A 20,859-nucleotide genomic window follows, 5' to 3' on the forward strand; every position below is an offset into this window, starting at 1 on the left:
GGGGTCTGAGCGCGGGTTTGTACTTCGCGGGCTCTGAGCGCATGTGGCTGCAGCGCGCGCGTCAGCAGGGGGAGATCAGCACCCTGGACAGCGGCGCCTGGTCAATAATAAAGCAGCCAGAGCTCTTTTTCCTGCCCAGCTGCTGGGAGCACGGGGAGAGGCGCTTCAACCATCGGAGACGGATGGATGACCAGAGGAGTAATAGCGACGTGTTTACAGGATGACAGTTATTTTTTTTTTTCCTTCTCTCTCCCTGTTCCGGAAGTAGCTGCTGCGTTGGTTCAATCTCCAAGCCGACCATTTCGAGGAGGAAAATCAGCGCCAGCAGTATCATCACCACCATCTATCTGATCCAATAATCAATGCCATTACTGCTGTGTAATTGCTGTCGGAAGCGAAGACATCTTCACGCGTCTTCCCCGTCTTTCTAATTAGAAAAATCGCAGGGTGCCTTTATTATTCTGCCTCTTTCTGACATTTCAGCGTTGCCTCCCGTATTCTGGGCTTGCAATGAAATGCTGATGGACATCGAGCGAAGATGGGAAACACGGGGCTTTCGGGTGCTTTTGCGCTGCTGTGTTTCCAGCTAGGCTGCTGAGCGAGAGGAAGAAAGAAGAAATGCAAATGCACAGGATTGTGTTTTTGATGTCGACGTGGATTGTCGGGGTGAATGGCACGGATTCTTCGTGGATCAACCCGGAGCTTTACAAAAAGGAGATGAAATAGAGAGAGAAGGGGGGGAAAGGGGGGGACCATGATCTGATGCTTGGGATGCTACAGTGAGAGGAACAATTAAAAAAAAAAAAAGACATTATAATCACATCCAGATCAAACTTCCATTTCATCTTCCGAACCCTGATTTTTCCTTTTTCCTTTTTTGTCGTTTTTGGATTATGATTCTTGACAAGAGTCCCAGATGTGACTGTGTGGATGGCATGTCGTTGTATTTTACATCCCATCTTCTATTTCCTGGCTCTGTGTTGCTCTCGCTTCCACTCGTCCACTCTCTCGCAGTCTTCTGCTTCGGGTAGCAAAAACATGTAGGCTGTTTTTTTTTTCTTTCTTTCTTTCTTTGCTGCAAGCCTCTGTGCATGTGGCAAACAAAACAAAACAAAAAGGTGTATTGGAGAGCGCAGAAAATGGACAGTGGAAATCAAAAACCGTGCAAGTTGTAATGTTTTCTGGGGTGCGGTGGAAGACGCAGCTAGACGGCGTTTGCTGAGTTGTTTGAGTAATGAATATTGAAAGTGTGTCGGCCAGCTGAAAGGGAAAATCTTTCATCCGCATTGGCTTAGACACACATGCCATCAGTGGGGCGAGAGCCTTTATCTCTTCTCTGGATTTCCAGTTAGCAGTTGTGGCACTGTAGAAAATACTACAGTAAACATGAACATATCGGATGTATGAATAATAATAATAATAATAATAATAATAATAATAATAATAATAATAATAATAATAATAATAATAATAATAGAGGAAGGGGAGAGGAGAGGAGAGAAGACAAAAACACTTTATTTATTTCGGATTCTTTATGTGGCCAAACATGTTCAAGTATCGAATCCGCATGTTTTTTAATGAACTGAAAGTCCTGGTGTTTATGCGATCCGATTCAAGACAGTCCAGCTCAGACACAGATAGACGGTCCAACACCACTACCACCATGCGAGGTCTGGGGATGGGCGGCTGCGGCTGGCCGCCTTTCGTCGACTGCCATTCCCGGGACGACGAGGAGGAGTACTACGGCAGCGACCCGCGGCCCCGGAGCCTGGCGTTTGAGGACAAGGAGCCCAAGCTGCAAGTGGGCCTGGACGCCGTATCCCTGGCTAGCACCGCCAGCAGTCTGCGGACCCCCCAGTGCCGGATCTGCTTCCAAGGCCCAGAGCAGGTAGCAAAAAAGAATGAGGTTCCTGATGCTGATGATGCTGCTGATGCCACGTCCTGTGTGGACGGCGGGCAGGCAGCGTGTTTGTTTCACATCTCACTGCTTTGAATGAGCCTTTGTGGGGCTGTAGAGAGCCATTTCGCCACGCATGAATTGTTCCAGATCAGGAGGGGGTTTAGGAAGTTGCTCTTTTTTTCAAGTCTAATCTGCCATTTATATATATATATATATATATATATATATATATATATATATATATATATATATATATATATATATATATATATATATATATATATATATATATATATATCAAATCACAGAGTCTCTACTATTACCATCCTGTCCTACATTTCTATCTCTCCCACCCACCTCCTTTGGAAAAAGAAAATCTAGGATGAGGCCTAGGTTTCTAATAATCATGTAAAAAAAAATTAATAAATAAAGTTTTATTTTTATAGCCTAAAATCACAAATTCGCCTCAGGAGATTTTTTTACAGTCTGTGCATCCAAGCACACCCTCAGTCCTCCTAGCTTCAAATTAGAGCTAACTATTGCCCCCCCCCCCCCACCCCCCCACCCCCCAATAGTTGATTTCTCAGTGATCTGGTTATCTAAATAACACTGTTTTCATAAGTAAGCTAATCAGAAAGGCAGCAGTTCCCACACATCTGAAATCCGGCCAGCATAGCAACAAAGAAAGTTAGCCAATTAGGCCTGCAGGATGACAAACAGAGTGAGAGGCACTGAATATGCATGAGTCACAATCATTTTGTAAATGTAAATCAACTGTCCCCCGTCCGCATGTGTCACAGAACACGATGATCAACTATTGATCTTGTGATGATCACAGTTCCTGGTCAGACAATGGTGTCGGCTGTGATGAATTTGTCACACGTTTTCTATTATTGCTTCCATTTTTTTCCCTCCTTCTTTCCAGTGCTTGAGCGCAAACAAAACAATAAGTAGTGCGTATCTTTGGTCTGTGGCCAAATGTTGGTCTCACCAGATGTGAAGAAACCTGTGCCGGCTGGATCAGCAGGTAGTCCTGAAGCTTGAGATAATTAGAAACCCTGTAAATCCTGTAGGAGCGCAGATGGATATTACCATTTAGTCACTTCCCTAAGATAGGCGTATAGTGTTATTACAGCCCATGTGCTAATTTATGACATCTGCCTGAGAGTTTGTATTGTGAGAGCCACAGGACAGAGTATAAATCACTTCAGTCTTGTTTTGGATACAAGGCAATTTGATGTTACAGACAGGGATCGACCCCAGGTTGTTGTCTTTGCCCACTCAAACATCTTCCTTTAATAAAAGGTTCATGTTTTGGGCTCTGGGCTCTCCGGCAAGGTGACTCATCGTGCAGCATGGCTCTGAGCTGCCTCTTTTAGCTACAGACAAAGAGCAAGCAAACAAAGCACTGAGGGAAAACCCTGAACTACACTACTACAGCAGCTCCTCACACTCATATTTGCTTTTATTTTGCCTCCGCGGCACTCAGCTTTCTACTCACAGGGAAAGTGCCTCATACCTCCTTGGGTGCAAAGTGTGTGTGTGTGTGTGGGGGGGGGGGGGGGGGTGCTCACGTTTGCCATTTCATTGTTATTTCATTATTCAAGCGGGTCACAACAGGGGCCAGGGATCATGCCGCTGTCAGCGGGCCAATTACCTACAGACATAATCACCTTCCTCTGTGGGTTGCATTGAGCATGAATCTTTATTAACTGTCTGTCAAAGGCGTGAGCAGGCGCCGCCGTACAGTAGCTGGGACACTGATTCTGCTTAACGCAGCCTGGATTCGCAAAAGTCGTCACAAAAGGGCTGGCGGGGAATTACGGGTTTGCTGGAATAAGAGGAGGTGGCGGACATGGGTGCTGGTAATCACCCCAGCCTGCCCTTTACTCTTGTGGTGCTCAGCGGTGTGTTTCCACAGGCACGTTCAGCCAGGAGCTCGGGGGGCATTTCCACACCTAAATTTTTTTGTCTAAAGGTTGCAACTGAGGAGGAAGACCATTTTCTTAGTCATGACGTGACACACCAAATTAACACCTTCGTGCTCTGTGAAGTGGCCTCGAGGGACAAATGCATGACAGCTCATCCGAGCAGGAGGAGTGTGTGTTTGTGTGGGTGTATTTGTGTGTGTAGCAGGCAGCTTCGTGTTTGTTGGCCCTCTTGTTGTTATGAGGGTAAATCTAGCTAAGTATTTGTGTTAACAAATCCCATGAAAACAAAACAATCAGCTGATCCAAATTAAAATTATTGTCTGTTTTTCTTAAATCTTCTGCACTCTAGAGTGCTGCTGCTGCTCATTAAAAACACAGGTCTTCCAAGTAAATGGCAAACTGCGTCCAAAAATGCTCTCCAGACACAAGCCTGACCTGATGTCCATGTTGGCAGGACTGGCTATGGTTATGTCTGGCTATGGTTGCGGTTTGGTTAGGCTCAGGCAAAGATGACCTGGCTTTTGGAAGAGAAAGACCATGGTTAAGGTTAAATCTATAAATTTGTTTAAATTGAACTATCATGCTTTTCCTTGTATTCTGTCAGACATGTCACATATACTTGGTTCGGACAGTTTGTTCCTACTCTTGGCTCTGTATGATGTCAGTGAGTGGGGATTTTGCTAATATGGACCTGGAATTGGGCAGTCAATCAGAAGAAAGCTGGCTTACAGGGAGAGGACCTTAAAAACAGCTTGTTTCAGACAGTGGATACCAACACATGCCTGTGTAGGCCCACAGTGGGTAGCTGTGGGTGAACTGTGGGGCTGTGTGGGCAGAGCAAACCCACACTTATCCTTCTCAGGCCCCAAATAGGTGTGCCCACACAGGGCCCACAATATATATATATATATATATATATATATATATATATATATATATATATATATATATATATATATATATACACACACACACTCCTGTCATGCATGTACACGACCTTCTCATCACAGGTAGATGAAAGATTCAGCCTGCCTGGTGGCAGAAAGAAAATAGTTCCTACATAAAACTGCTCACAATGAGGGTTGTGGATTATTTTTTTTGAGTAACAGGGTCATGATTTCTGGAAAGAGACATTACGGCTGAATTTTTCCGTTTTTATTTTGCAATTTATTTATTTATTTATTTGTTGTTTTGTTTTCCATGCTTTGAGAAGCACAATGCGAGTGCCATTTGGTTCCGTTATAGTGAATAAAAGGCAGACATGTAGTTCAGCAGAAGGAAAATTGCAGGTTTGTTGCTTGTTTTGAGTAACAAGGTCATGATTTCTGGAAAAGTGGTGAGTTTTCAGTATTCAGTATTATTATTAGTAGTAGTAGTAGTATTAGTATTAGTAGTTTGAACACCACAAGCCAAGTGTCATTAGTTGCATTATATCAAAAAGAGTAGACATCTACAGCCAGCATCTCCAAAACTGAGCAACTCAAAACACCAAAAAAAAAAAGTAGATGGACAAACAGTACTACCAGATGGAAAATGTCTAAATGTAATTTTAGGTTGAAGTAACCCCTTTTACCCCTTAAAATTCCCTTTTTTAAACCAAAAAAAAAAAAAAAGACTGAACCTTGGGAGCGTTTTATTTGTTGGAAGCCAATGTGCAACAAATAGTGATTCAACATGTTTGTTCTTTTACAGATGATGGAAAATGCAATAAAGTGCTATTTCACTGGGTGCACATTCTTATATCAAGATAGGAAGCTGCTGCAGCTGCTTTGGCATTGTCTTCTTAAAGTGGTTTAAGATGTTTGAATAATCAGGTATGGTGCTTTCAAATGACGTGTGGACAGCCTGCTAAGTTTGATCCTTTCAAAACACAATGTTGGCAGATTTTCAATGAAGGAGTTAATGAGCCACACAGTTGTAGTGGGTGACATGTTCCCTTATTACCATGAACACACAGTTTATTCTGAATCAGTGCCACATACACCTCCTGTCCTAAATACTCACTAGAGCACCTAATGTGTATTAATCCGCTGCTGAAATAGTCCCTAAGAAATAGACTATTTCCTCTCGCTGACGCAAGGTTTACGTAAAACCACAGCGCCCACCTGTTTTAAATAATACCGAGCTTTAAATTGTTTCTTTTTTTAAAGAAACAACATATTTTGGGATCCATTTCTAATGATTTATGTCACAGTTTCAGTGCCACAGACAGGTGTTGGTGGGTTGGTTCTTTTGACTGTGACAGCATACGGCGGTGCTTTAGAGCGGGCTTCTTTGTGTGCCCAAGCATAGTCTATCACTGCGTGTTCAGTTTATTTATTTTAGTATGAGTTCATCCCGCTTGTCCAGATGTGACCTTTTATGTCTCGTTCAGTGTTTTTTTTACACTGTGTGCTGCCTTCAGGTGCAGGGGTTGACTCACAAAAGCAAAAAAAACCCCACAAATGGAACGCAAGCTTTAAAAAAAAGAGAAACAGGGTGTTCAGTACAGAATGATTAATGTAAAAACATAGCTCATTAAACAAGCTTAACAGCTTATTATTAGTATTATTATTATTATCTGTGATAACCTTGGAACTAATTATGTTGATTTTAGCTCTTTTTTTTTTTTTTTGGTGCTGAGACTTGCTGCATGAAGTTGTTTATGCCCCTTAAAAACAGTTATGTGCTCATTCATTATTAGACTCACTCCACATGAAAAACATCTTCCCCATCTTTCCCCAGATTAAATTCACTCATGTATGTCCTGTGATCTCGAGCAGGATGATCAATATTTGCAAACATCAAACGAGGCTGCCTCAGAGTTTGAACGTCGAACCCGAGTTTGGGCTGAATTCGGGGAACGGTGAACGCAAACGACACAAGCCTTTAATTGAAGTGAGGTTTCCGAGTCATCATTAATGGACGGGCATCAAAAAATGAGCCATTTTCTGCTTTAGAGTTCCGATCGTTACCTGTATCGTATTTTCTGCATAAACAGCTCCGAGGTTTAAAATGATAATCACAGCTTTTAAAGGTCTTTGTTTTTAGTTTGCTCTAGTTGATCATGACATTAACTTTCTCAGTCCAGCCTCGTAATGCAGATGCACATAGACTCAACAACGGCTTTGACATTTTACAAATGTTTGCTTTCATATTGGTTCTTTTTTTTATTTAGCTCCTCGTATATTTCTGACCTTCTCTGTGTTATCTTTATAATGTCAGCAGCCGAGTTATTTTAAAGTTTATGAGTGGCATGTGGCTCATCTGCCAACCCCAATCTCTATGCAGTGGGACACTTGAAGTCTTTTATTATAAGTGGGAAGGTCAAACGAGCCAGATGGGGAAACGACAGAGTGCAGACGGACAGGAAAAAAAAACACATGAAGTGTTATTTGTATAAGCGCAGCTCTCTGGTGCATAAAACCTGCACTGATGAAACAGGTAGTACTCTGCCAAGTCTGTGAACAGACTGAGATTCATGTTTCTGAGTCACAGTCTGGAAATGAGAGATTGCTACGAAGTTTACACACAAATATGTGCCTTTTTTTGGTCAATATTAAAAAATACAAAAAGAAAAGGAATTTCTTTTTTTTAACTATTATGTTATTGGGTTGGTGAGTTAAGCAGAGTTAATATATTTTGGAATTATTTATTTTTCAGAAAAATCCTCCAATTCTTTCATCTAGGTGTCATAAATTCAAATTCCACATCAATGCCAGGCAGTTCTTGAAGGTTTTTTTCTGCTTCCTACAAATTCCCGTAAACAGTCGCTGACCTGAGAGAACAATGATTCCAAAGAAAATACAGAACCATGTTGCAGGGCATCAAATGCTGCCGTTTTGGTGTCTCACAGGGTGTTACGGTGTTGCTCTCAGTACCAAAACGCAAAGGGTTTATATCAACATGTGGAGACTCACATTTAAAAGCACTGTTTTTTTCCGAAATCAAACCAAGTAGATTTTACTGCCTAAACTTCATGCACTGATACCAAAGCACACCTGGGATGAGAAAAGACCCTGAAAAGACATTTGTACTGGGACCTTACTGACCAGTGCTTTCCCATCGCACACTTACTGGGCTGAACAAGTGATTTAGCAGAAACTGTGCTAAAAGTCTGTCCTCTTTTTCTCTACCAAATCAAACATGCGGCGCTACCTGGGACGGTGACCCCTTATGAGAAGGGAGCAGTTGAAAGTAGCTAGCCTGTGAGCTGAGCACGATCGTAACATGAGTTAAATCTAAATCTTTAGCTTTATAAAAATGTTGAGGTGTGTCATGTTAGACTCAGGCAGATTGGATGCTACACTGACTCGCTGCACCACCTTGCGGTTCAAAGCGGTATTACACGACAGTACGGCCCGTCATTTCTTCAGCTCAGTTAATATCACTGCAACATGACAGCTGTGGCATTCATTTTTGTGGAAAGGTTTTCGGCACTTTTTAAATAAACATGTTTTTTGTTGTTTACCTTCAGGGATATCTGCTCTCTGATGTCATTCAGAGCCAAGAGTATACTAGAAAATTAGAAAACTGAGCCCATGTCTTAAATTTCAGTACACCAGCCTGACAGTCAGTAGGTGTGTTTGATGTTTTCCAGATTTGTTTGTGTTCACTCTGGGGTGTACAGTAGTTTGTTGTGAGGTTGTGAGTTTTTTGTGAATTGCCGTCAGGCCTCAGTTGCTCCTCTCTACTTCACCTGGCTGCCCTTGAAGCCTCACCGCTACCCGCTGCTGTTGCAGAGTGCTAACATGGCCCTTCACCAACTGGGCCCCGGATCAAGCTGTGCCCATTCATTGATTTACAACTGATTTGCGCTGATACTTCCCCCCTGTCTTTGCTGCTGTTAAGACTTTCCTTCAGTTGAGGCACACGGGGCGAAATAAAAACGTGTCGTCGAATGCTGAGTCGCCTGACAAAATGGATGTTTGATGCTGAACGGTGGTGACAGCCTGAACGCGCTCATCCTTAATGTGGTGAGCATGCCAACAGGCTTCAGGTGCTGCTGCAGTGCTGAAGAGACAGTTGGTCCATAAGCCACTCAAGCCTGCATCTTATGGACACTATGAATATCATTAGGATGGGAAGGGATGGGCAGAAGAGTGCCAGTTTTATTTTTGCTGACAGGAGAAGAGTGTGACTTTTGGGGGGAATTATTATTATTATTATTTTTATTTAATTTCAGCCTTCCCAGGGTTTGAAATAAACTGTGGCTTTGGGGGGTGGGGGGAGCTGTTTTCACTCACCAGGAGGCCTTATTTCAACTCGCCCTGCAGAAACACAACATTTAATTTTCATGAAAGAGAAGGAGAGTTTATTAAGCTCCTCTTTTAATTTAGAGGAAAAAGAGAAAAAGCTCAGCGCTCAGTGAATTTCTTTCTTCATGAGTAAGTTGTTTCATTACACACTAAAGTCTTGCTGTTGTGGCGAACATAACAGAGATGAGTAATTAATGTTCGGTGCATGGCAGAGAGCAAAGAAATGATAATATGCATTTATTTATTTTACACAATGGTGACAAACACAAACCAAAAAGAAAACCACAGGAAAGAAAACAATTTGCTCCTCATGTTCAACAAATTCTCAAAAGAAAAAAAGTACAAATACAGAAAAAAAAGGACGGTAAACAAGTCAGTAAATGTAACAAATGTAAATAACACGTATTTTACAAGAAATAAGGACTGACTTTGGGTTAGATCAACATTCCCTTCAAAATTCACGAAAGGTCCCCCAAACCTTTTTAGTCATCTTGTTTTTCATTCAGGAAATATGTTAGTGAAACGCACCTTTCTGTTCATGCTGCTTTTTACCTGTCAGGGTTATTTTACAAATTAGATTTGTAAAATAGTTTTGTGCGCTTTTTTATAATATTGAGGTTTGAACTGCAAGAGAAAACATCATTCATCCAATTCAGGACAGGGCGGAGCCTATTCCAGCCATCACAGGAGGCGGGGTACACCCTGGACAGGTCGTCAGTCTGTTGTAGGACAAACAATACTGTAGCTTGGGCATGTACTAGTTAAAATAACATGTTTTTGGATGGTGGGAGGAAGCCTGAGTATGCAGTGAGAATCCATGCAGGCACAGAACATGCAAACGCCCCACAGAGAGGCCCCGGCCAGCTGGTAGATTCAAACCTTCTTGCTGTGAGGCAGCAGTGCTAACCACTGTTCCACCATGCAACTTGAAGTGCACTGAATAATCATAAGCCTTTCCATGTGCAGGGTTAATGTTGTGTTGGGGCACAAGTAGATTTCAGCGCTTAAACCTAAGGCACTGATGCCAGAGGACGCCTGTGATCAGAACACGTTGAGAAAACATTTGTAACTGAGACCTTTTTGGGCAACTAGTTTCTCACATGACGCTTCAAGTGTAAAGCTCGAAGGTAGAAAGATGTACTCTCTCTTGATCGTGATCTCGTGAATTTCTCAGAGCTTCTTTGCAAAGTAATGCCTCACTAGGAGTGTTTGTCGCTTTAGGACACAACTTTAGGACAAACTCAAACTTTTTGAGCATCACTGCCAAAAAACAGCTCGTGCCCCACCCCCCCAAGTTTAATTTCACTGAAATAAATATCAGCACATTAGCGTCAGAAAATTCCCATTCCCTCAAAAAGATCACTTCCTTTCATTTTGGTTCCACAGCATTTTTCACCTGGTCGTCTACGCCCCATCTACGGCCGAGCCCACCCCACAGTTTGAGAAATTTCTTTATTGATGTACAACCAAATAATCTTAATCAGTGACGGTCCTGAACTGCAAAAACCAAAGAACCACTTGTAATTATTTCTAAAATGGAAACTATTCTGCTCCCCCCCCCCCCATGACCCTAAACAGGATAAGCGGAAGAGGATGATGGATATATGGATATTTTTATTCTTGGACTCTACTAGTTTTACATGAGTGACACTTCATATTCATATTCATTTATTATTATCATATTATTTATTTAGTTTTTTCTTTGCCGTGGGGTGGCAGGCCTTCAAAATGCTCACAATATGCTATTTTTGCAGTGCACTTCATTTTCTGTATCTTTATCTTTATCATGCTTCATGCATAAACTCAGGCTGTTATTGATGTATGAATCATGCAGGAGGGTGATTCATTACTCATTCACTATAATAAAGATAACAACATGCACGCTACTCTTTCCAAGTTTGCTTTTCCTACCCACCTTTTTTAAAAATAAAATAAAATAGTAAACTAAAGTGAGAAGCACGGCACTCGGGGAAAACAAAGGTGCGCTTATTTTTACACGGCGGGTGGATTAAAATGGTCTGTTCCGTTTTATCAGCAGGAAAGTATTCGACTGTCTAACCTGAGATTAATATCCTCTCTCGTCTCACCGATCTTCACACCTCTGTGGAGCAACATGTACAACAGCAGCTCCTTTGTCTGTTCCTATTAATATAATTAATGATAAATATTGTTTATCTAAACAGATAACAATATTTATTATTTTATGTCACTGTAGGCCAAATTCAGCATTACTCTGATCTATCGATTGAGCCCATGAATACTGCATTAGTGAAGTATTTACTGAGGTCACAGAGAAGGGGAACTGAGGGCCATTTTCCCAAAGACTTCTCCACAACGGGAAGTACATTTGCAGCCAAAGGAGCTGCCCCCTGGTATCCACTCAGAAAAATGCGGGCTTAATGCACTTCTGTGTTTACGTCAAGTTTCAGATTCAGATGCTCAGTTCATCTTTTATACTGCCCATGTTCTTTAAACTTTGCATTGCAGATGAGTTTCTTATGTAAAAAAAAACTCTTCCACCTCTATTTATACTCCACTCTGCATTTAATCATTAGTTGTTATTAATCTCTGACTCTCTTCCACAGCGTGTCTTTTGTCCTGTCTCTCTCCTCTCAGCCCCAACCAGCCTGGTTCTGCCAGCGGTTTTTCCTGTTAAAACGGAGTTTTTCTTTCCCACTTGCTCATAGGGGGTCGTTTTGATTGCTGCGTTTCCTCTGTAATTATTATAGGGTCTTTACTTTACAATATAAAATGCCTAGAGGCGACTATTTGTTGTGATTTGGCGCTACATAAATTGAATTGAATTGAACCAGGCATTCCCAAGCCGGCTGAGACATAATCTCTCCACTGTGTCTTGGGTCTGCCCTGAGGCACGAAACACCTCACCTAGGAGGTGCCCAAGAGGCATCCTAATCAGATGCCCAAACCACCTCAACTGGTGCCTTTTGATGTGAAGGAGTAGCAGCTCTGCTCTGAGCCCCTCCTGAATGACCGAGCTCCTCAATCTCTATCTAAGGCTTAGCCCAGACATCTTTCAGGGGAAGCTCATTTCTGCTGCTCGCATCCATAGTCTTGTTCTTGTTGACTTCATCCATGCAGGAAGAGCTTGGTGGCAGACCCTCCACAGCACAGATTGACCTCTGTTAGTTCAGACAGCAGACAATCACTCCAGATACTCATAAAAACAAAAATACAAACACATATAAGCTCCTCTGTGCGTCGCTTGGAAGAAATTTGTGTTGAATAAATTAGTTCAGTTCTTTACTAGCATGCGGCCTTCAGATCACCAGTTTGTTTCCTGTTTCTGTAGCTCTGAGCTATGTGTACCTCCTTCATTTCCTGTATGGTATTCCTGCATGCCCACCCTGATATAAAGACTAAAACTGTCCCTGGCTTTCATGTGTGACATGAATCACCATAAAAAACACATTTTGATTTATGCAGAGAACATGATTCATGTCACTGTGTCAAGATTTTATTTTTCCCCTTCAAACAAACCAAAAATTAGCTGATGGGATCAATAATAATCACAAAATTTAATTCATACACCAGCAGTTCGTCCAGCCGCACACACATAAAGCCCCATTTGTCATTTTCGAGGTAAACCAAATGTATGCTATTTTAATGTATTCATTATAATAAACACAAACAAAAACAGAAAATCTACAGCATGAGGTGGGATCAAGAATGCAGAGAAAATAGTACATTTTTTCTTAATTATACTGTGAACCTGTTCATGTACTCATCTTCTTACCTTTAAGAAATTAACAGTTTTTAAACAGATACAAACTTTAACGCGAGTTATGATGCGAGTTACTCAGCTTTTCCAAAATCAAAATAAACTGGTGTTTGTTTGTTTTTTTTGTTGCCTTTTTGTTCTTTTAAATTTTTATATTTAATATTGTTGACGACATACTAATCATCTCCTCTGCACCACAACATATGAGTCAGTGTGTGAAATCCTCCTCCGTCCAAACAATGACCAGAAACATTAGAATTATTATTTTCTAAAGTCCAGACTGTCTTGTGTGGGCTTCAGCAATCTGTAGCTCTCTGTGTGGGGCTGGAATATTTGAATATTTGATTGAAGGGATGAGTATTTGTTTGCCATTAGTTTGGCGGTTTCAGTTTTAATGTGCTTATTTCTGAGATAAAACATAAAAAAAACTTTTTTTTAATCCCATGATTGTTCCATGTTTTAGGGCATAATATGGAAATAAATGTTCTTAAATGTAGAATATTTGCATTTATTTATAGTATATCTCTTGTAGATAATACTTTAAAATGATATTTTCCAACAAACAGCTCAGACTGAGAGTTTCTAACTTTTAAGTCATGAATTTATAAGGAAAAAAACTGGGTTACTCTGAGATTAAAGTTAAGAGTAAAAAAAATCCAGATTATTTGACTGTAAGTTATGAACCTCTAAGGAAAGAGATTAAAGTGGGACTACTGCGCATGTCCATGTCCATGTCAGAGTGTAGAAATTCCTAATATGGTCATCACAGACACAGAGGCCCCACCCACCTCCTGTGTTTATGAGGAGCAGCCAATCAGAAGAAAGCTAGCTTGTTTTGGATGGAGGATGAACCAAGAGCCAGCATCAAAGTCCAGTATGAGATAAATGAGGATTATTTTGAACTGTGACTCATGCAAAGCTACACTTCTGGAGTCCAAGATTTAAAATATGGAGCTGAAAATGAGCAGAATGGATCCCCTTTTAAATTGCAAATTAATGAGCGAAATAAAGTTTTTCAGTTTTGGCAGTGTGCCAGGGCCAGCGATGTGGTTTTGTTTTGTTAATTTACAGCTTTAAAATTTTTTTTTTTCTTAGATTTAACCCCTTCCCCCTCTCTTCGCTCCATATTATCTCAAAGAGCCTGATAAATACACAGCTGCACCTGATCAGATGAGCAAACATTCTCTTTCTTTTGTGTCCTGCAGGGCGAGCTGTTGAGCCCCTGCCGCTGTGACGGCTCAGTGCGCTGCACCCATCAGCCCTGCCTCATCCGCTGGATCAGCGAGAGGGGCTCCTGGAGCTGCGAGCTCTGCTACTTCAAGTACCAGGTCCTGGCCATCAGCACCAAGAATCCGCTGCAGGTAACACGAGGAGAGTCTGCACCACAAACACGCTGAAGTCTGGGAAAACAAAGCTTCACACTCCCTGCTGTGATTATTACTGTTGCACAATTTGATCTAAAAACACTGATTCCGAGTCTGTCCAGATGACTCACACTGTCTGCACAAACAAACCAGCACAGCATGGCTCACTCCAGTGTGCTTTTTTGACTAAGATTCAAAGTCCTGGCTAAACAGCCACATAAACAAGACGATGATGGTGTGTGAATATGGAGATGATGACAAAACATTCTCCCCTGTGAGGTACTAGCTCCTAAAACACATGAGTGATGCAGGCAGGGAGATTTAATGACGTGGAAAGAGGAGCTGCTGCTGTCAGCTAACCTTTCATAATAAAATATACAAACGCTGCTGCAGCAGACCCAACACTCTTTTGCCTGAACAAATCTCTCAGCCATCGCTGTGGTGTGAGGACTGTTTGCCATATTGTGCTGACACATTTTCCCTCTGCGTCACTGTCCGTCTGCCCTCCTTTTCAGAGGCAGCCAACCGCTCTAAAACCTATTGAAAAGATGCCATGTATGTGTTGGTGTGTGTGTTAATTTGTCAAATGTGTGGATTTTTCTCTCTCTGGTGACAAGTAATGTAGAAGATTGGTGCAAAGTGACTAATTATGCACAAGTTACAGGTACTTTTGCGTGTCCGTCCTGTGCTACTTTACCCTTACACTTGAGTATTTTAAGTGCTCTTCTTCACATTTACCAGCAAGGCTTCGTAAACTGCTTTGTGTCTGCCCCGTGTTTTTGTTTTTGTCCCTCCGTTCCTTCTTTTCTTGGTTTCCCCAGTGTTTCCTTGTCTTTGTCTCGCTCTGATCTTCTTCCCTTGTCTTTATTGTTTCTACTTTCTGTTTTGTTTTGTTTTGGTAATTGCTTTTCCTCGCATGTCTCCTGTGCATTTCCTGTGTCTGTGTCTTTCCTCCTTTGTGATGGTCTGGCCTGCCTTTATTGTTACCACATGTGTCTTGCTGTGTGTATGTATGGTCCTGTTTTTCCATTTGTTTTTGTCTGGTCGTCCTCTCTTTTTTTATTTGTACCCCAGTTATTTCCTTCAGTTTGGTCTACTGGGTTCTCCTGCCAGGTTTCTTCTTTTTTTTCCAAGTTCTTTTTTGTATCCTAATACTCTGTGTCTTCGATCCTGCGCCCCACTTGCTGAATTTTCCTCCAGCAGCAAGTACTTCTGCACAGGCCATGGGACATATAATTTTAAAAAGTATGCGAGCACGGAAGGAATATAAACATCCAAATAAGACTTTAAATTAGTGTGATTTATTTAATCTATTACTCTTATAACTCATAAATTTAATGGTGCACAGGAAGGAAAGAACTTAAACGTGGGACACGGGGGGCAGAGTAAAATCCCCAAATTAAACTTTAATTACTGGGCAGCAGTCAAACACAGGAAAATAAGACCAGCAAAGGAAAGACAAAAGTCCATAAAATGGGCAGAATGTCATGCATGAAGAGGAGCACGATGAAACAAATACACACAAGGAAAATATCACAAAAATGGATGCTTAGGAAGTCATCAGTGATGAACCTAAATGAGTCCTTACAGTATTTAGTGCTGTTTTACATTCAGTTAAAGGCAGTCTACTTTGTTTTTCCTTATTTCTGTCATACATGCTGTTATAATGGTGCCCAAAGTTTCAGATTCTTTCTTCTCTTGCATCTGCGTGACGTCACTGAGAGCAAATATCCCTTTAATGGCTGGTTCCAGCACACAGCTCTGGCTGTGAGCACAAACGTCCCACCCATCTGATGTTCAAACCTTTTGTTTGTGAGGGGCAGCCAATCATAAGAAGGCTTGTTTAAAGGGAGAGGAAGCTTATTTCAGACAGAATATGCTCGGGGGGATTTAACAGGAATTATTTTGAACTTTGAATCAGAAACATCTACTCCAGTAGAGTCCGAGACTACAAAGAATATATCCCATTTAGATTTCAGTTAGTTTCCAGACTGGGTTTAGCTTTAGCTAGTTTTAGTTTAGTTTCTGTATCAAGTTTTATCTTTTTACTATAATACTGGAGTCTTTGTCAAGGGGAAGATTTTGGAAGCTCTTCATTTTTCACATATAGGTTTAGTTCTTAATTGAATTATCATTCAGTAAGATAGTCGTGGTGTTTATTCTGAATGCAGGGTAACTTCAGTGAAGTATGTTTACGTTATTGCCCTGGCACTTTGGTTCCTGTAAATGATCAGACTTCTTTCCCCATTACTGATTTAGACTCTTTTCTCCTTCAGTGGCAGGCCATCTCTCTGACCGTGATTGAGAAGGTGCAGATAGCAGCCATTATTCTGGGTTCCCTGTTCCTCATCGCCAGCATCTCCTGGCTCATCTGGTCCTCCCTCAGCCCCTCGGCCAAGTGGCAACGTCAGGACCTGCTCTTCCAAATCTGCTACGGCATGTACGGCTTCATGGATATTGTGTGCATAGGTAAAGGACAAAGAGATGCAAGTCTGACGCACAAACATGGGACATTTTCATAAGTAAACTTTTAAGATGGGAAATAGTCCACAGTTGTTTCCTTCATGTAGCACACAGCAGGAAATAGTCTGCTTCAGATGTGTTTGCACAATTGGAAATGATCTTTGTAATTTAGGTGAAGGAGCTGCAGGAAGCTGCACATATGAGACCAGAGTAATGGGGTTATTACTCAAAAAAAGTAACGTATTACACATTATTCTTATATATATATATATATATATATATATATATATATATATATATATATATATATATATATATATATATATATATTTATTTATATACCTTGACCAGCCACCTATCGCACACGCTCACCCAAAATGCACTTTTTCAAGTTTTCTCCAGTGAAACCAGATGAAACATCCAGGGTAACATTTCAGTTGTTTCTGTTCTTCTTTGTCATACACATTAAATTGTTGCAGTTTATTGAAACTATGATATATCCCATGACACTGATGCTGAGATCATGGTGAACAAAAATGATATTTTAGAGTCCATTTCATATATATGTATATAATATTAAGAGTTGAAGGTCAGATTTAGAGGCATTCTGATACGCTCTGTCACCATAGTCCATTATTGGTAAGTTGGTAAAGGTTTCAAACCGGCTAATGTCCAATTTTCACATGCCACCTCTATCCAGTAAGTCCTGGAAAAGTTCAAGTCTGGGAATCGACTCGCTTTTTGGAGCCAGCCTCGGTGCAGGTGTGAAAATGTCACGCAGGAGTTGTCGGCAGCAGGAGCTAAAGACATGAAAAGATGTAGATTGAAGGCTTAGGCTACATTATGCAACAACGAGGAGAGCAAAGAAAAACAGGATGCACTGTGCAATGACAAAAATATTAATAAACATAAGTTGCATTATGCAAGGACAAACTAGCGCGGTGATGAAAGCATGTATTCGGCTCACATTTTCTTGGTTTTTAAGGTCATGCGCAATTACGAAGCTAAGTGGGCAGATGGTGCATAGGTAGGGGATAAAAACTACACTAAAAGCCAAACAAATTTTTGATGATGTTGCAGACTACAAGAGACTGTTTAGTTTTTTTTCTTTAGGAGTGACTTGATTGTTCTTGTGTAACTGTGAGTTGCCGGTGTAAGACAACACTGAGAACAGATGGCATCAGATATCTGCACTGTGATTACTGCCAACTGTCTATTCTCAACCACAGATGAGATGGAAAGTTCCTACCTGTGGTGCTGATGCAGCTCCAGGCTACTTTTCATGAAATATTTGATGCTTCCATGCGCTGTCCTTCACCCTGCCTCTTCTTCTGCTTCCCCCCTCCCCACCCAGGCCTAATAATCCACGAGGGATCGTCAGTGTATCGAATCTTCAAGCGATGGCAGGCTGTCAATCAGCAGTGGAAAGTACTGAACTATGAGAAATCGAAGGACTTGGGCGACCCGGTGAGTTCAAGCAGTAAGACGGGCGCTCGCGGCTCTCGCGGTAACCCTCACGGTCTGGCCAGCAGCAGCAGCGGGCGACAGAGCAGGAGGCTAAGAACTATTCTGAACCACCACTGTGGATACACCATCTTGCACATCCTGAGCCAGTTGAGGCCCAATGACCCGCGGATCAGCGCTGCCGCCAACCGGGAGGTGGTGATGAGGGTCACCACCGTATGAGTGGCACAAGAGGATGAGATGCCCTCTTCTGTGTCCTGATGTAAATGAGAGGAGGGACTTAATGTTAAATACTAAAGACTAAGAAATGGGAACCCCATGAGGAGCTGAGTGATGCCCGGAGCATCAACAGACAGCACACACACATACACACACACACACACACACACACACACGAGGATTTCTCCTCTTGTTTCATACAACAAAAGAAAGCCAGATGCTCCTTTTCAATAATTAAAGAACTGATGAAGATAAACGATGAAAAAGCATTAAAAGACATCAAACGTGAAATGCGTAAACAGGCTTTACAAACCTGATCCAAGATGATGAGACGTTTTTTTCCAGTTCAATATCAGGATGCACAGAACATTTTTTCCTTGTTTTTAATCCTCTTGGTTTGATTTGTATTTCTTCTTCTTCTTCTTCTTCTTCTTCTTTTTTTTTTTTTTTTACTCACTTTGATTTTGTACGGATGTATGATTTTAGAGGAAATCATGTAACTCAATACATGCCAAGCATTTCCAGACAGCTATGTATAATGATCTTAAAAATTTCTACACGCTAAACCGATGCTGGTAAAACAGACCGAAAACTGAAAATAAACAAACATGTGGGCTCCACAGAGGCAACAACAGGACAATAAGTCATAATGAGTAAAAAAAAAAAGAAAAAAAAAAAGAAAAAAAAGGGGGGAAAAAAAAGGAAACAAACAAAAAATTAAAAAAAGAAATCAATAAGATTTCAGTTACACTTTTAACCTTTCTGCAATAAAGATACGTATGTACATTTCACAGGGAATTTTGCATGGGTATATAATTTTATTCTTGATCACATTACATAAGCACATGACAAAATTTGCTCTATTTCGAATGGTGCTTGCCAAAATAAACACTTTAAAAACATCTGATTTCATCGCACCAACTTTTTGTCGGCAGAACAAATGGCAGTGTGTTGCAGCTCTTTCAGCTAAGATACAGTTTGTTGCTGCTGTGTGCTGATTCAGATTTGATAATAAGTTAAAGTATTGGATTAAAAACGAGATCGGATGATCTCTTACTTCTCAGTCTCACTCAGTCTCTTATTTACCCACCCTGTAGCATAACGCATGGTTTGGTCGAGTGTGTCATTGTTTTTTCTGGTGTGGAAATGTAGTGATGTGTTGGAAATAAAGCGGGACGTCTTTCATTTATATATTTTTTTTCAGTTTTTAACTTGATTAACCCGATTTAAAGGGGACCTATTCCGCTTTTCTTTACTTTTCTGTCATATATACTGTTACTATGGTGAATATTCATATTAAACATGACCAAAGTTTCAAATAATGAGGTCAGTGTATGTACAAATAATCTCTGTGAGCTAAAAGCTCAGGCTTCACACTGCTCTAAACACCCATTTTCATGAACCCTTGGCTCTGTATGATGTCAGAGAGAGGGGATATCCCTAATATGGTCATCTCTGGCAGGTGGCTGGCAGCCAATCAGAAGAAAGTTGGCCTAAAGGGAGGTTAGCGTTAAAGGGGGAGGAGCTGAAACTGTCATGGCCGGGGAGGAAACGGACGAGGAAGGACAAACATGCAGGACTCCGGAGATGGGCATAACTCAAAGGCATTTATTAATGTAGGGAAAAACAATACAAAAACCGTTCAGAAGGGAGACGAAGGGGAACCACAGGGAGCACAGGAACACACGGGCACACAACATCAACGACGCGACAACAGGCATAGAAAACGCAGGACTTAAATACACAGAAGGGCTGATGAGGGAAGAGGAAACAGGTGGGAACACAGGTGACACTGATAACTAAGACGAGACCAGAGGGAAGCAAAACTGAATACAACAGACGGGCTGGATGAATATCAAAATAAAACAGGAAGTATGACAAGGGAACAGAGACGCAAACCTGACAGAATACAGAGAGACACGAGGGACTAGAAATAACTGAGGGCAACTCTAACAGATAAAACAACCTGAGAAAACGGAAACCATACCAAGAAAACATAAAACACTGGGCCACCGGCCCAGGACATGACAGTACCCCCCCCTCAAAGGCCGGCTCCTGACGGCCAAAACAAGAAACAAAACCAGACCAGGGCGGGGGGCGGGGGACCAGGAAGGAGGGCCCGAAACAAAAAAACAAAAACCAGGCAGGGAGCAACAAGGAAGAAGGCCCAGGGACAAAACCAAAACACAGGGGACAAAACAAAAAACAACAAGGCAGGCCAAAAACAGTACAAAGTGCAGGGGAGTCCATGGGAAAACCAAAACAAAACACAGGAATCCAAAAACAGGTCAGAAGAGTTCAGGGGAAGGCCCAAAACAGAAAACATAGTTCAGGAGGCCGCAGAGGCCAAGGGGCCACAAAGCAAAATCCCAACGAGGGAGGCCAACCGCGCTCCCAGCGGCGGCGGCGACGACGAGGAGGAGTCACTGGAGGCCGACCGCGCTCCCAGCGGCGGCGGCGACGAGGAAGAGTCACTGGAGGCCGACCGCGCTCCCAGCGGCGGCGGCGACGAGGAAGAGTCACTGGAGGCCGACCGCGCTCC

General features: G+C 41.8%; 1 protein-coding gene across 1 annotated transcript; it reads left to right on the forward strand.

Annotated features, from left to right (window-relative positions):
• The first annotated feature begins 764 nt into the window (after nt 1–764).
• Nucleotides 765–19,546, forward strand: marchf9 (membrane-associated ring finger (C3HC4) 9). Its single transcript, XM_030733918.1, has 4 exons — nt 765–1,888; nt 14,013–14,168; nt 16,448–16,640; nt 17,989–19,546. Exons 1-4 carry the CDS (start codon nt 1,535–1,537, stop codon nt 18,318–18,320), a joined length of 1,035 nt encoding a protein of 344 aa, XP_030589778.1. The 5' UTR covers nt 765–1,534; the 3' UTR covers nt 18,321–19,546.
• The last annotated feature ends 1,313 nt before the right edge of the window (nt 19,547–20,859 follow it).

This window comes from Archocentrus centrarchus, chromosome 7, assembly GCF_007364275.1.
Source record: "Archocentrus centrarchus isolate MPI-CPG fArcCen1 chromosome 7, fArcCen1, whole genome shotgun sequence".
NCBI lineage: Eukaryota > Metazoa > Chordata > Actinopteri > Cichliformes > Cichlidae > Archocentrus > Archocentrus centrarchus.

What these genes read in the sequence shown, in the direction of transcription:
- marchf9 (XM_030733918.1), top strand. Translation starts at nt 1,535, where the DNA reads ATGTGGCCAAACATGTTCAAGTATCGAATCCGCATGTTTTTTAATGAA. An exon ending in GCACCAAGAATCCGCTGCAG is followed by an intron (nt 14,169 to 16,447) that starts GTAACACGAGGA and finishes TTTCTCCTTCAG; the next exon opens with TGGCAGGCCATCTCTCTGAC. An exon ending in CATGGATATTGTGTGCATAG is followed by an intron (nt 16,641 to 17,988) that starts GTAAAGGACAAA and finishes CTCCCCACCCAG; the next exon opens with GCCTAATAATCCACGAGGGA.